At 40.4% G+C, this 16,352-nt stretch overlaps 1 protein-coding gene across 1 annotated transcript in view; it reads left to right on the top strand.

Annotated features, from left to right (window-relative positions):
- Nucleotides 1–400: 400 nt before the first annotated feature.
- rock1 (Rho-associated, coiled-coil containing protein kinase 1) overlaps nucleotides 401–16,352 on the top strand; it is a 143,905-nt gene continuing 127,953 nt past the window's right edge. Inside the window, exon 1 of the mRNA XM_059979836.1 lies at nucleotides 401–1,255. Coding sequence (XP_059835819.1) covers nucleotides 1,163–1,255 — 93 coding nt within the window. The 5' untranslated portion in view covers nucleotides 401–1,162. The remainder of the gene's footprint in view (nucleotides 1,256–16,352) is intronic.

Here is a 16,352-nt window from a genome sequence, read left to right on the forward strand (position 1 = left end):
CTGTGCGTTTCCTTTGTCAAAATGCAGAGATCCTTCAGCAGCTGATTTTTCCGCTCTGGATTCCAACATCTGTAGCTTTTTGTATCTCCTCTCTGAAATATCGATTAGCTTCTACACACTTTGGCCCTTCGCAAAAAAAAATTCTGGGCGAGTTCTTCACTTTTGAGTGGTTAGCCCCAGTTCTGTTTTATTCTAGAAACATGGTTCCCTATAATTGTACTTCATAGATATTTTCCATTCAAATCTTCCGCCGCCCAGAACCGGGACAACTGCACGCTTACCCAGCGCCGTCAACTGACGCATGCGCGTTGTCTGAGCAGAGCGCTGAAAATTGACGCGTACGCAATGTGTTCAGGCTGGGTTTGCGTGCTCGGCGCATGCGTCGTGTGCTCGGGCCGGCTTCCTGTGAGTGTTTGAACAGGAAGGCGGACATGTTGATCAGGAAAAGAAAGTTGCAACTGACGGCTACATTTTCAGGAAGGAAAAAAATTGTTCTGCATTTTTGTCGTCTTTGAGAAAGAACCCGGAGAATAATTATCTTCGTTGCTTTTTGCTTTGAAACAAGTTTAATAATGAATTTAAATGAGCTGCTGGTTTTGTGATCTACGTTAAGCGATGTACACAGAGGATGTTAAATGCGCGCCGTGCAATACAGTCTGAAGAAACATTTGCAGAAGTTCATTTTCCTGAACTGAAGCTGTCAAGATACCAGATGTGTTGTTCAGGCCTTATATAACTGGAGGTTGTTACAGGAGCTTGAAAGTGTGATTTCCTGCAAATTGAACTTTTAAGGCAAAATTGCACATTTCTACTGTTTCAATACGTAGATGACGAATGTATATATTATATAGGGTATATTTTTAAGTGCAAATCAGAATACTTTTTGGTAAATAAGTCACTGCCCTCTTAAGTTTTGAAGAGAAACGGGAAGTCTATTTATTTTTAAATGCGGCAAAAATTCTCAGAAACTTCATGGGAGGTTTTATGGTTCCGAGTGTTGGGGAAAAAATGTTGGGTGAAGCAATGTCGTGAAGCGGTCTGCAACGTTTGTTAAACCCATCTTTTCGAGGCTTCTGAACGGACAGGTGTCATATCGGAAGTGCTTATTTTATATCAATTTTGTTTACATTAATTGGAACAAAACTTAAAATATCAGGACACAATGTCGTCTGGAGAAAATTTGGAAGCTCGGTTTGAAAAAATTGAATCCATGTTAAAGGATCCCAAGTGCGAGGTGAACTGCGAAAGTTTGCTGGTAGGTGAAATCGAATGCATTGCTTGTGATACACCAGCTGTATTGATCGTGTATAGATGTGAACTTTAAAGTATCAGACCGAGATTTATAATGGATAGTTTTCAGAAATTTAGCATTTTATATTTCCACCAACACATTTTGTATGATCAGTGAGATTGTTTACGTCTTAATCTAATCAAATTCCCTTTGAATTTGATTTGTACAGTATTTTGGAATAATTAAGTGCTTGTGATAATGCCTTTTGTAATGCTCTAATAAGGCACCTTAATCTCTCAAGTTTAAAAATTCGATTATCAAAGTATACAACGTTGAGTTTAGTCTTGCACGCAGACACAAAACAAAGTACAATCAAACCCACTTTAAAAACCTGCATCAAAGATTGTCAAGCACCCAATGTGTGTAAAAAATCAAATCGTGCAAACAATAAAGTCAAACACAGAGCATGAATCGCAGTGAATGAAGATTTCAAATTATGAAGTCCACAACCGCGGAATCAGTTCAGTGTTGCAGCCGGTCCAGGAGAGTGATGGCTGCAGCTATAGAGCCAGTTCAGCGCCGAGCTTTGCTTTATTGCCAACATAAAAAAAAGTTTTTGGGTTTTAAAATGAGATCGACGGATTAGAAGTATTCTTATGATCAAGAAGGCGATTCAGTTAAAAGTATTGTAATGAGAATTACTGCTTATTTTTTTCTAAATCGTTCTAGGGTGCTATTGGGTGGAGATTGAAAATGTTAATTTTTATTTTCTATAATTGTGGTTTGATATACACTAAAATAATTTTCTGGATGTTATCAAGATGCTTTTTCTGGCCAACTACAATATTTACTTTTGCAGTCCCACTTTATGGCAATGCCTAGATTTCAAAAGGGTTTTGTCTGCAAAGCATTTTGGGACATTCAAACATAAAAGGGAGTGTATAAATGCTCATATTTTCGTTGTGTTTTTTGGATGGTCTGGAGATCTGCATCTGTAATCCTTTTTAGCCACTGTATTGGTTAGGCCTGGTTCAGTCTGTGTGTACGTTCATTGGTTACTGTTCAGGTGCTGCGAGGACTTGGTGATGGTGTTTTGTTTACAGGTTGTCCTTTCTTTTGAAAATGGTAGATTGTGTGGCACTTGCTTTGTGATAATTTTATTTCATCAAATTAACTCTTAATGTTCTCTGGATCTTGCTGTAAGATGGCACTGTACTAATTGCCTTTCTAAAATAAGCCAGATTTGTTAATGTACAGCAACTCCTTGGGTTCATTCTTGAAACCCTGTTGAGGTTTTTCATTTCACCAGTTATCACTTTGTATATTTGGATAGTCAACTACTTTAATCTAATCCCTTCAAAATTTGAAATCTTCATTCACTGAGTAATTTCAGTGAATTACTGGAATAGGGGAAAGCATCGTATATGAAGTAAGAGAAAACTACAGACTAATAAAGTTTGCTTTTGGAAAGCAAACGTCAGATTCTTTTAATATCCCTTTCTTTGTCATCAATAGCCTTCATTTGAATATAATGTCATATGAAGCTTTCATTAATGAAATTCCATTGCTCAAATCTATTCCTCAAATAATGAATTAACTTGGCCCCTTTTAGACAATACCTAGAGAACATTCAATGATGGGCTGATACAGTGAAAATTTTTCTGCTATGCAATAGAAATCTGCTTGGTTATAAAAAATTAAGACTTGACTGAATGACAGTCAACTTGATTTCTATATGATCCTGAGCACATGACATCTCTAGCTGTACCCAATTGGAAATGATCCCTTTGTCCTAAGCATCCATCCCACATCTGCTACTGAACACTACCTTGTATTTTTTAAATCTCTTTTCAAGTTCTCTCAAAGAAATTTAACCCTAAAACATTAACTCTGTCACTTTTCATTGATGTTGCCTAATATGCTGACGGTTTTCCAGCATTCTGTCCTAATGGTGGGTTTGCATTGGATTGTGCATTGAGTATACTCTGCATTGATCTCAGTTGTTAAAGATTAATTCATTATCTCAAACTTGGCTTGACACTGATCATTTTGAACCCGTGTTTCTCAAATTTTTGCCAGGAAGTTGTTGAATTGCAGCTTGAGAGTGGGCTTGAAGGAAGGACCACAGCATCAGTTTTGGATTCATAATTTCTGGAGCTTTCAGTGGGCTTCTCTATGCATGATGTTTGGGCATAAATAACACCACCAAGCTATCTGAATCTGGAGTACTTGGTGCCAGCCAGAACCCAACACTTTAAATGTGTGTTTAAAAAATAAATATACACCTACCCTGAGTTGGATGCTTGTTTGTTGTTTGAATTTGCTGAGAAAGCATCAGCTCCAATCAGACTATTCACTGTATGTTCTAAATGCCCTTCAGACTCGTGGTTGACCATGGAGTGCTGTTACTTGTCTGACAGTTTCCAGCAAGACAAGTCAAAGCATTTTGGATTGATGTTCAATAGCATTACCACTAGTGAGATTCCTCCATTTTTAACATTGTTGTAATAATTTAGCAGAAACTTAATTAGGCAGATCAGGGCAACATCAAAGGAGGATAGGAGTTTCGAAAGTCTTAATATTTCATGTAAAATGCACTAGCCTTCAGAGTATGCTATTACATTCAGAGTATAATGTACTGTTACAGTATTGTAGGTGGTGGGGGAGCAATATATATTTTTAAAGAAGTTGGCTGTTTACATCGTTCTTTCAGGATAAGCTACCTATGTCAAGAACTTCACATTTCATTAGCTGCTTTAATTCTCATCATCAACTTTATATTGAAATCTTGCATTGAGTCTCATTCAATTTCTTGTGAGTGGTGCAGTTAAATTCGCCTGCAGTGATACCTCAGCATTGCATTTTGCCACTGCACAACTTGCTATAATAATAACAGAAAATGGTGAAAGCTTTCAGCTGGTCAGACAATCATCTTTCTTCAACCATTCTTCTGTCAACTTTCTTCTATATCCTCTAGTTTTTGACATCCTTGCCGATGGAAATAGATTATATGAATCTACCTGGATTTTCCTTTGATTTTAAGTAATTATATCAATTTCCTTTCCTCATCGTGACTGCTCACCTTCATAACCATTATTCAATTTTTGGAGAAAAACAAAATTCTGGAAGTGCTCAATAGCTCAGGAGCAATTGTTAATTCAGTTTCCTCCCCCACGTTTCTGGTTTCTGACATTTATCAGAATGAATTAGATTTGCAAAGAGGGAAGGGTTGGACAGAATAAAGGAAATATTTTGTAGCAGGATGAGATCCAAGTTTGTGTGGGTAATATAAATGCTATTGATGCTATCTAAGAGAGTGACAAATGCTTGTTAATATCATTTGATCTGTCCAGTGAAGTGTAAGTATAAGGACATGAATGAGGGCAACATAGCAAAAATGAAACAAAGTTGGAACTATGACTTGCAGGGCACAGTAGTTTCTGGAAATTCTGGTGTAAAGAGAAATGCTGAAATACTCACCAGACCAAGTAGCATATGTGGAGAGGGAAAAACTCAGTTGATATTATCTGAGTCCTGATGAGGGATCTTGGCCCAAAACATCAACTATTTACTCTTTTTCCATAGATGCCTTCTGGCCTGTTGAGTTCCTCCAGCATTTTATGTGAGCTGCTTTTGATGTTATATGTGGACATCCTTGCGTTATAACTGGCTAGTTCTAACAGTTTGCTGATTTCTGTATTTATTTCTAATGACTGCAGTGTACCGAGATAGAAGATGCAATGCTCTTCTTTGAGCTTGCTTTTGAATGCTATGTCGGCCACAGATGCAGGTGAGAGTGAATTAAAATGATAGGCAATAAAAGCTCGGGATTAGTGTATGGATTGATTGGAGGTGTATTGAAAAGTAGTCAAATCAGTTTACATTTTTATCACAACAGAGAGGAGAGCACATCTGGTGCATTGCATGCAGTTCATTAAAGTGCAAATAGTACAAGTGAATTGCTGCTTCAGCATGACTCCCTACATTGGATGTCATGGGGAAGCACCTTGTGTTATCAGACAACTGACTTTTTTTTTGCATTACTTAACTACATCCTCCCGAGATAGACCTTTGGGATCACACTTTACCAGTTTGTGGGTTTCAAAATGGCAATGTGATGAGAGGGCTTGTGGGATAGAGAGCTACCATAGGTCATAGAAGTCTGAGAAAGACTTCAGTAAAGTCAAGAATTTACCTAGAAAATTAATAAAAATAAAAATGAGTTAAAATATACTCTGCATACCAACTGCCAAAAGATTGGGATAGCCCCATCTTCTTAGGGAGTGGCTTACAATGTCTTCAGACATTTATGTATGGGTATATTTTACCCAATGTGAAAATGGGACTTTCATTTATAAAGGTTGGGTTTTGCTGATTTAGAAAGCTGGAAATCTTTTGAGAATTCCACATTATTTAATGGCTGTGAATGCTCAGTTGATTAGACTCAAAAGAAACAGATAATATGGCTATAGTACAGGAAAAAGGTGTTGAAGTTGTTCTTTCTGTTGTATTGTTCTGCAAAAAATTGCCACTTCTTACTTCAGAGTTTACTGATCTTACAGCAGTTCCTCCTCTGTACTTTCTGCCACCATCTGCACGATGGCGTTAAATTTGCATTTCTCACCTCTCCTTCAGTGGATCTGTTCAATCAGAATTAGGTTTAATATCACTGACAATATCCTGAAATTTATTGTTTTGCGGCAGCAATACATAGCAGTGCATAATAAAAAAAAACCTATCAATTACATTAAGAAATATGTATATTATAAATAAAATAAGTTCAAAAAAGAGAGCAAAACAAAGTGAATTCGTGTTCGTGGTTCATTTTCCATTCAATGGCAGTGGGGGAGAAGCTCTTCTGAAAAGTGATGGTCTGGTTCATTCTTGCATTTATGATGGCACCCACTTCAATTCTCTTGGCATCTTTTCATACAATTGTACAAGATGCAGATCTGACCTTTCAGCAACCCCCCCCCCCCCAACCACACCTTAATTTCATGCGCTCCTTCGACATGAAATAGCAATCATGCCACTTCCAATGTACTGTTCTCCATTGCTTAGAATGGATGTGTTCATCTCCGTGTTGTGAAAACCAAATCTAGGTTAGAAATTGCTTTGCAAAATTCCATTGTGCAGTCTTCAAAGATGTGATCTTGACCATCCTTTTGTTTGCCACACTAATTCTTACCTTGCTCCTACTCTGACTTCTGTCTTTGGGCTCCTGCATTAAATTTGCTCTGTTCTTCATTGAAACCAAAAACCAGCACCCACATGTAATCCTTGTATCTTAGCTTGAAATCAATTTTTTTTCAGGGTGTAGCAGAGTTGACCAGTACTGGTTATGACTGTACTGTTAACTGGTTTATTTCTTTACAGACGCTACTGGACATGCTGGCTATTTCCACCAGTGTGCTTATTTCACATTTTCAGCTTTAGGCAGTGTTTTTCAATTTTATTTCAATTCCAGTATTACTTTCTATCTCTTCTATTCACCCCCCCCCCCACCAACAATACTTCTGTTTTTATTCATTTCCTCATATTGATATCCTCTTGAGACATTACCTATAGTTTACAGGCCATCACTACCTTTTCTCAGCTGGCCCTGGCACCATTTGCGCCATTCAGTCTTCTCTGGTTTCCATCTTGTCACAACCATTCCCCTTGTTCTCTGCATTTCTCCCCTTCACTAGAACTTAAAATTTAATTTCTAGTGTTTCTTAATTCTGAAGAAAGACCTTTAATTTGAGACTCTAAACTCTGTTTCTTAATTCACAGATGCTACTTGACCTACTGAGTCTTTACAGTGTTTTCCTGTGATCCATTTAGGAATTTTATTTTTAATATGGGAAATTAGGCAGACTAATGCAAGGAATTACAAACTCAGTATCCGATTTTTTAAATTCTCTCCAGTCCTGATGAAGGGTCTTGTCTCAAAATTTTGGTTGTACTCTTTTCCATAGATGCTGCCAGGCCTACTGAGTTCCTCCAGCTTTGTGTAAGTGTGTGCGCGCGCTCCTGTGGCCCATACTCCGGAGGATCTTCAGACTGTCCTTGCTGTGGCAGTGAGAGTGTACAGCAGGATGGGGCTGATTGTCAGTACCACCAAGACAGAAAGTGGTTTGGCAGTGGAGTGCTAGTGTCACACCCACCCTACCTGCCTTCACTGTTGGCGATGAAAAGCTGTCAGTAGTCCCATCTTTCAAATATCTGGGGAACATTCTCTCTGAGGATAGCGGCATTGACAACGATATCCAGAGCTGCATTAAACAGGCATCAGCTGCCTTTGGAAGACTTTGGCGTAGAGTCTTTCAGAACAGTAGCCTTCGTCCCTCAGCAAAGGTCACCGTATACCAAGTGGTCTGTGTCACCACCCTCCTTTATAGCTGTGAAACTTCGGTAATCAGCAGCCGTCATATCAAGTCCTTGGAGCGCTTCCACATAAACTGCCTTCAGCGCATCCTGGGAATTACCTGGCGTGAGCGGGTGCCTCACACTGAAATACTTGTAAAGATCAACTGCAGAAGTATTGAGGCTGTGATCACCCAGCGTCAGCTGCAGTGCCTGGGGCATGCGATAAGGATGCCCCCATGTCGGCTACCCCGCAGAGTGTTATACAGCCAGCTACATCATGGTCAACGCTCAGCTGGAGGGCCAAAGAAACACTATAAGGATCAGATGAAGAATGCTTTAAGGAAGTGCAAGATCAGACCTGAGGACCTGGAGGATGTTGCTGCTGACCATAACACTTGGTGACAGTTGTGTAGGGATGGGGTTTGTATTCTGGAGATGGAAAGAACAACCAGAAGACAGCCAGGAGAAATGCAGCCATGGTTGCCATCATTACCACCACTACCACATATACATGTCCCACCTGCAATAGAACTTGTGGGTCCAGGATAGGACTGTATAGTCATCAAAGATCTCACTGTTAAAGGAGTGGATGTTGTCAGCGGATTTTGATGGACAGCCAAAGAGAAGAGTGTGTTGCTTGGATTTCCAGCATCTGCAGATTTTCTCTTGTTTGTTCATTGTAATATTTCAACATCTCACAGGCTTTCTCTCTCACTAACAAGGGAGGGACAGACATTGCTCCTTCCACAGTGGCACGGGACACAACAGTTGCTATTTCAATGTTAGACAGTTTGAAGCATTGCTTTTTATTTCAAGTTCCCTGAATCAGCAAATTGATTACCAAGCACAGAGCCCTCTGATAGCCATGCTCGCTGTTTTTGATGTTCCATCTCCTGCTACACTTCAGTACGTGACACTGACGAGAATTCATGTCCTCAGAACTGCGTAGGCCTTGAAGCTGCCTGACTTCAGGTCAAACCTGGCCGTGCCAAAATAAGACTGATCGGTGAGCTCCAAGAACGGGAACTCGCTGTCATGCAGAACTGTAGTGTTGCTGTAGATCAAAGATCCTGATAGGAAAAGGATAATAGAGACATTAGAATAGGAAGAATTTAACTTTTACCTTGATGAGCTGGGAGAAGTCACCCTCTGGTACCGTCTTTAGGTTGATAGATTCTTGTTTGGTCATGGCAGGAGATTGGGATTGAGAGGGATAAATGGATCAGTCAAGTTGAAGTGGCAGAGCAAACTTCATGGGTCAAAAATCTTCATTCTGCTCCTATGTCTTGTGGTCTTATCAGTGAAGTTACTAACCATACATTGTACATTCTTCAACTAATATCAAAGAAGATACGAAAAGCTTTTTTAAGTATATAAAGGGTAAAAGAGAGTTGAGGTTAGATATAGGACCGATAGAAAATGACGCAGGAGATATTGCAATGAGAGATGCAGAGATGGCAGAGGAACTGACTGTGTATTTTGCATTAGTCTTTGCAGTGGAAGATATCTGCAGTATACCAGACATTCAAGAGTGTCAGGGAAGTGAAGTATGTGCAGTGAAAATTACAACCAAGAAGGTGCTCACAAAGCTTAATTGTCTGAGGGTGGATAAATCTCCTGGACCTGATAGAATGCACCCTTGGGTTCTGAAGGAAGTAGCTGGCGAGATTGTGGAGGCATTAACAGTGATCTTTCAAGAATTGATAGATTCTGGGATTGTAATGGATGGCTGGAAAATTGCAAAAGTTACTCCGCTATTCAAGTAGGGTGGGAGGCAGCAAGAAAGGAAACTATAGACATGTTAGCCTGACATCAGTGGTTGGGAAGTTGTTGGAATTGTTTGTTAAGGATGAGATTACGGAGTACCTGGAGGTACATGACAAGATAGGCCAAAGCCAGCATGGTTTCCTGAAAGGAAACTCCTGCCTGACAAACCTACTGCAATTCTTTGAGGAAATTACAAGCAGGGTGGACAAAGGAAATGCAGTAGATGTGGTGTACTTGGATTTTCAGAAGTCCTTTGACAACGTGCTGCACAAGAAGCAGTTTAGCAAGATAAGAGCAGATGGAATTACAAGGAAATTACTAGCATGGGTGTAGCATTGCTGATCGGCAGAAAATAGAGAGTGGGAATAAAGAGATCCTATTCTGGCAGGCTGCCAGTTACCAGTGGAGTTCCACAGGGGTCAATGTTGGGACTGCTGCTTTTTACGATGTATGTCAATGATGTGAACTATGGGATTAATGGATTTGTGGCTAAATTTGCCAACGATACAAAGATAGTTGGAGGAGCGGGTAGTGTTGAGGAAACAGAGCAAAGAATAGAAAACATGGGCAAAGAAGTGGCAATTAGAAAGCGTATGGTCATGCACTTTGGTGGAAGAAATAAATGGGCGGATTATTATTTAGATGGGGAGAGAATTCAAAATGCAGAGATGCAAAGGGACTTGGGAGCCCTTGTGCAGGAAACCCTAAAGGTTAACCTCCAGGTTGAGTCCATGGTGCAGATGGCAAATGCAGTGTTGGCATTCATTTCTAGAGGTATAGAATGTAAGAACAGGGATGTGTTGTTAAGGCTCTATAAGGCACTCGTGAGACCATACTTGGAGTATTGTGTGTAGTTTTGGGCTCCTTATTTTAGAAAGGATATACTGACTTTGGAGAAGGTTCAGAGAAGATTCACGAGAATGATTCCAGGAATGAAAGGGTTACCGTATAAGGAATGTCTGGCAGCTCTTGGGCTGTATTCCTTGGAGTTCAGGAGAATGGGGGTTGGGGGGGGAGGGGGGATCTCAGAAACATTCTGATTGTTAAAAGGCCTGAGCAGATTAGATATGGCAAAGCTATTTCCAATGGTAGGGGAGTCTAGGACAAGTGGGATGACTTCAGGATTGAAGGATGTACATTTAGAACAGATGTAGAAAAATTACTTCAGACAGACGGTGGTAAATCTGTGGAATTTGTTGTCACGAGCGGCTGTGGTGGCCATGTCATTGCGTGCATTTAAAGCACTTAAAACTTATCTTTAAACTTGGATAAGTTTTTGATTAGCCAGGGCATCAAAGGGTATGAGGAGAAAGCAGGGGAGTGAGGAAGGATGAAACAACGAACTAGGAAGTTAATTGGTGAAAGAGACAGAAGGCTATATAAGAAAGAAAATAATGGGTGGGAGGGGAACACCAAAGAGAGGCGATGGGCGGGCAAGAAGATAACATGAGAGAGGGAAAAGGGGATGGGGAAGGCACTATTGGAAGTTTGAGAAAACAATGTTCATGCCATCAGGTTGGAGGCAACCCAAACTGAATATAAGGTGTTGTTCCTCCAATCTAAATATGGCCTCGTCTTGACAGTTGAGGAGGCCATGGATGGACATATCGGAATAGAAGTGGAATTAAAATGGGTGGTCACAGGGAGACCCTGCTTGTTCTGACGGATGGAGCATAGTAGTTGGGCGAAACCGTCTCCTAATCTACATCAAGTCTCACCGATATACAGGAGGCCACACAGGGATCACCAAACATAGTATATGACCCCAACAGACTCACAGGTGAATTGTCACCTCACCTGGAAGGACTGTTTGGTGAGGGAGGAGGCATAGAGGCAGGTGTAGCACTTGTTCTGTTTGCAAGGGTAAGTGCCAGGAGGGAGGTCAGTGGGGAGGGATGAATGAATGGGCAAGGAAGTCATGTAGGGAGCAATCCCTGCGGAAAGCAGAGAGTGGACGGGAGGGAAGGACATTTTTGGTTGTGGGATCCAATTGGAGGTGGCAGAAGTTTCGGAGAATTATGTCCTGGATGCGTGGGGTGATGGGTGAGGACAAGAGGAACCCTATCCCTGGTAGGCTGACAGGAGGATGCGGTAAGAGCAGACATGCATGAAATGAAGAGATACAGTTGAGGGCAGTGTTGATAGGGGAGAAAGTGAAGCCTCTTTCTTTGATAAAGGAGGACATCTCCTTCATTCCAGAATGAAAAGCCTCATTCTGAGAGCAGATGTAGTGGAGATGGAAGAATTCAGAGAAAGGGTGGCATTTTTTACAAGTGGCAAGGTGGGACAAGGTATAGTCCAGGTATCTGTGAGTGTCTGTTGGTTTTTAATAGACATCAGCAGATAAGTTGTCTCTGGAGATAGAGTGTGATCTAGAAGTGTCAGAATCTGACCAGGTGAATTTGAGGGCATGGTGGAAGCTGGAGGCAAAGTGGATGAAATCGACAAGTTCAGCACAGGTGCAGAAAGCAGCACCAATGCAGTCATTGATGTAGCACAGGAAACGTGGAGATGGTCACCAGTGTAGGCTTGGATCATAGACTGTTCTACGTAGCTGACAAACAGACAGGCACAACTGGGACCCGTACAAGAGCCCATGGCTACTCCTTTACTTTGAAGGAAGTGGGGGGAGCCAAAGGAGAAATTAGTTAGGGTGAGGGCAAGTTCCACTAGGCAGAGGAGAATGGTGGTGGAGGTGAACTGATTGGGTCTGGTGTCCAGAAAGAAATGGGGAGCTTTGAGTCCTTCCTGGTGGGGGATGGAAGAACACAGGGACTGGACATCCATAATGAAAATAAGATGATGGGAGCTAGGGAACTTGAAATCCTTGAAAAGGTAAAGAGCATGTGAGGTGTCTCGGATGTAAGTAGGAAGAGACTGAACCAGTGGGGATAAAACAGAGTCAAGGTATGCAGATTGTGGGGCAGGAGCAAGCTGAAACAACGGGTCTACCTGGACAAGCAGGTTTGTGGATTTTGGTTAGGAGGTAGAAATGGGAGGTGTGGGAAGTTTATCAAACTTCCAGTAATGCCTCTCTTTTTCTCCCCCCTCCCTTCATCATTTGCCATCTCCTTTTCCCTTCTCTCACATTTATCTTCTACCGGCCCTTCGCCACCCTTTGGTACCCTCCACCCCTTCCCCCTCCCACACTTTTTCTTTCTTCCATGGCCTCTGTCTCTTGCACCAATCAACTTCCTAGCTCTTTGCTTCATTTCTCTACCAAATTTCACCTATCGCCTGGCCCCACCTTTCAAATCTACTCTTTGGCTTTTTTTCTCCAGTCCTGCCGAAGGGTCTCGGTCTGAAACTTTGACTACTTTTTTTCATAGATGCTGCCTGGCCCGCTGAGTTCCTTCAGCATTTTGTATGTGTTTCTCAGATTTCCAGCATCTACAGATTTTCTCTTGTTTGTGATCAGTATCTAATTTTAAATTTTTACTTGCAGCAGCTTCCACTAATGTGGGTATATTGTGATGTCTGGAGATGTTGAGATTTTTGTGCAATACTTAGTTTGTGGAAAGTTAATTTGTCGAGTAGAGACCAATTTTGGTATTTCTATTTCCTATGTACTACTTTTAGTACATTCTCTGGGAACTGAGGGGGAAACAAGTTTGGAACATAGTCAGTAAAGAGATCTTAAATGTTACAAATATATTACCATCAGTGCTATTCCTAAAATAGAAATACTTATCATTCTCTGGAAGAACTATGTAAGTTTAAAAAAAAAGAATAACAAACATCAAGACTTTAACTCTTTGTTTTAAATTTGTGCACAATTGAAAGTTAAATTCCTTGGCATTATCAGAGGGTCTATCCTTGAACCAGCACTTAAGTACCGTTACAAACAAGGCATGACTGCGCTCTTATTTACGAGAAGTTTGAGCAGATGAATGATGGAAAGTATCCTGACTTGTTGCATCAAGACGTGGTATGGAAGTGCCAATGCCTCGGAATGGAAAGGCCTACAAAATGTAGTGGATGCATTCCCGTACATCGCTGGCAAAGCCCTCCCCATCATTGAATTTATCTACATGGAGTGCTGCCACAAGGACGCAGCATCCACAATCAAGAACCCCCACTATCAGAGCATGCGCTTCTTGCTGCTACCATCAGGAAGGCATTACAGGAGCCTTCAGTCCCACACCAGCAAGTTCATAAACATTTATCAGTTTCAACCATCAGGCTTCTGAACCAGCATGGAGAGCTTCACTCAGAGCGACTCAACTGATTCTGCAATTTATAGACTCAACTTCAGACTCTACAACTCATTCTCAGCATTACTTATTTGTTAACTTGTTTATTTCACATTAGGTATTTGGACATTGGTTGTTTGTCAGTCTTTGTGTTTAGTTTTTTATGGATTCTATTTTATTTTTGTTCTACAGTGAATGCTTGCAAGAAAATGAATCACAACTTAGTATATTTTGACATACACATACTAAATAAATTTACTTTGAAGGTTTTATTTCTGCTCTCTCAATAAAAGGATCCTCAAATGTGCCTTAAGGAGTTATATAATACCCTGTTCTCTCCAACACACCTGAAAGCTGTGGTATGGTTTCATCCAAGGATCGGATGTTTAACCAGTCTTCAATTGTGTTTATTATTGCCTTTTATTTGTGTTGCTAAGTGTCTTTGTATTCTAGCATCATGGTCATTTGATGAGCTTTATATTGTTTTGAAAGAGTGGACACAGATGTAGTACCTGAAAATTTGAAATTGATCGATGTTTCTTTAAATGATAATTAAGAACATTGATGTTACCTGGAGTTTGAAATGATATCTAAAATATGATGTTTTTGTGGATAGAACATTATTAAAATCAGCAATGAATCATTTTGAAATACTTTTGCTAGAATAGTCATATGGTCTTCTGTACATATACCATTAATTCTGTGCTTCTGTGTTGCTTTTAATATCTCATTGTTCCCGTGTCTGTGATAAGAAATTGTGGGAAATAGTGATTTGCAATGATCGTGCTGATTTCAAATTGTTAACAAGATTATTTTCTCAGTGTTGTATTATTGAAAAAATAAACCTGATAATCATTAGGAATTTTCAAAGTTTTATTATTGAATCCATGTTATTTCCCAAGTGTTAAGAAAATTCATTTTATCTGACCTGCAGAGGAATTTGCAGTAGGAAAGGAAAGATCCAGTTGTTGTCCATGTAGTTAATCAACAACATGGGTAGAACAAGGAAAGAGGTTCGGCTGAGCGAATTTGAGCAGCTAAGGACTAAATTAAAATGCAGAACCAAAAAGGTGATCATCTCTGGATTACTACCTGAGTCACGTGCAAATTGGCACAGCATCATGAAGATTAGCAAATTAAATGTATGACTCAAGGATTGGTGTGGGCAAAATGGGTTTAAATTCATGGGAAACAGGCACCAGTATTAGGGAAGGAGGGAGCTGTTCCATTGGGATGGACTCACTTGAACCATGATGGGCCTGGATCCTGGGAAGTTGCATAACCAGGACTGCAGGTAGGGTTTTAAACTAATATCAGGGGGATGGGTTCAGCAAGTTGGAGAAGTATGGATAAAGTAAAAAGAGAAAAATGTGGCCAAAGATAAAGTACAAGCAAAAGTTAAAGAAGAGAAAAGTCAAGTGCAAAAGGGCAATGATTGCTCAATTTTAAAAGCACCATGAGTGTAAGGGCACTTGATCTGAATGCCCGTAGTATTTGAAACAAAGTCAGTGAACTTGTGGAACATTTCAGTACAAAGGGGTATGATTTAGTGGCTGTTACAGAAACGTGGTTGCAGGGTGGAGAGGATTGGGAATTAAATATTCCACTATGGAATGGTACGGAAGGATAGGCAGGAAAGTAAAGGAGGTCAGGTCGCGCTCGTAATTAAGAATGAGATCAGGGTAATATTGAAAGGTGATATAAGATCTAAGGAACAGAATGTTGAATCCATCTGGGTAGAGAATAGGAACAGTAAAGGTAAAAAAAAATCACTGGTATGAGTTGTCTTTTGGCCACCAAATAATTACAGTGGCACAGGCAATAAACTGAGAAATACCTGAGGTACCAAGAATAGAACTGCAGTTATTGTGGGGAACCTTTAACTTGCACGTAGATTGAGTGAGTCAAGTTGGTTGAGACAGTCTTGAAGAGGACTTCAGAATGCATATATGTGATGGCTTTATTGAACAGCATGTTACTGAGCCTACAAGGGAAATGTGCTATCTTGGATCTGATCCTGTGCAATGACACAGGTAAAATTAGTGATCTTGTAGTTAAGGATCCTCTTGGAAAGAATGATCACAGTATGATTTAGTCTCTCATAAAAGCGGAGGGTGCAATAGTTTGATGTGAAACCAGTATATTATGCTGAAACAAAGGAGAGAACAGGATGAGGGAGTAGTTGGATGGGGTAGACTGGTAACACAGGCTTATATGGTGGGATGGTTGAGGAACGGTGAAGGACTTTCACAGTGCTCAACAAAATATATTCCGGTTCAAAGCAAGGGTAGTGTGGGTGGGGGGGAGCCAGCCATGGATAACTAAGGAAGGAATCAAATGAAAAGCTCTTGTGTAGAAAGTTGCCAAGAGTAATGGAAAACTGGAAGATTGGGAAAACTTTAAAAAGTAGCAAAGAGCCACTAAGCAAGCAATAAAAAAGGAAGATAAATTATGAAAATAAACTAGCACAAAATATGTAAACGGATAGTAAAAGTTTTTATAATTGTATAAAGTGGAAAAGGGTGGCCAAAGTAAAGTAGGTCTCTTGGAGGACAAGAAGAGGGAATGAGGAAATGGCAGAGGCTTTGAATGACTACTTTGTGTCCATCTTCATGGTGGCAAATATGTCTAATATGCCAAAGAGAGATGAAATGGATGCGATGGGAGGTGAGGGCCTTGATACAATAGCTATCACTAAAGAGGTAGTGCTGAGCAAACTTGTGGACCTAAATATAGATAAGTCCCCTGGTCCTAATGGAATGCATCCCAGGGTACTGAACGAACTGGCAGAGGTTATAATAGAGGCTTTG

This window comes from Hypanus sabinus, chromosome 1, assembly GCF_030144855.1.
Source record: "Hypanus sabinus isolate sHypSab1 chromosome 1, sHypSab1.hap1, whole genome shotgun sequence".
NCBI classification, from domain to species: Eukaryota; Metazoa; Chordata; class Chondrichthyes; order Myliobatiformes; family Dasyatidae; genus Hypanus; species Hypanus sabinus.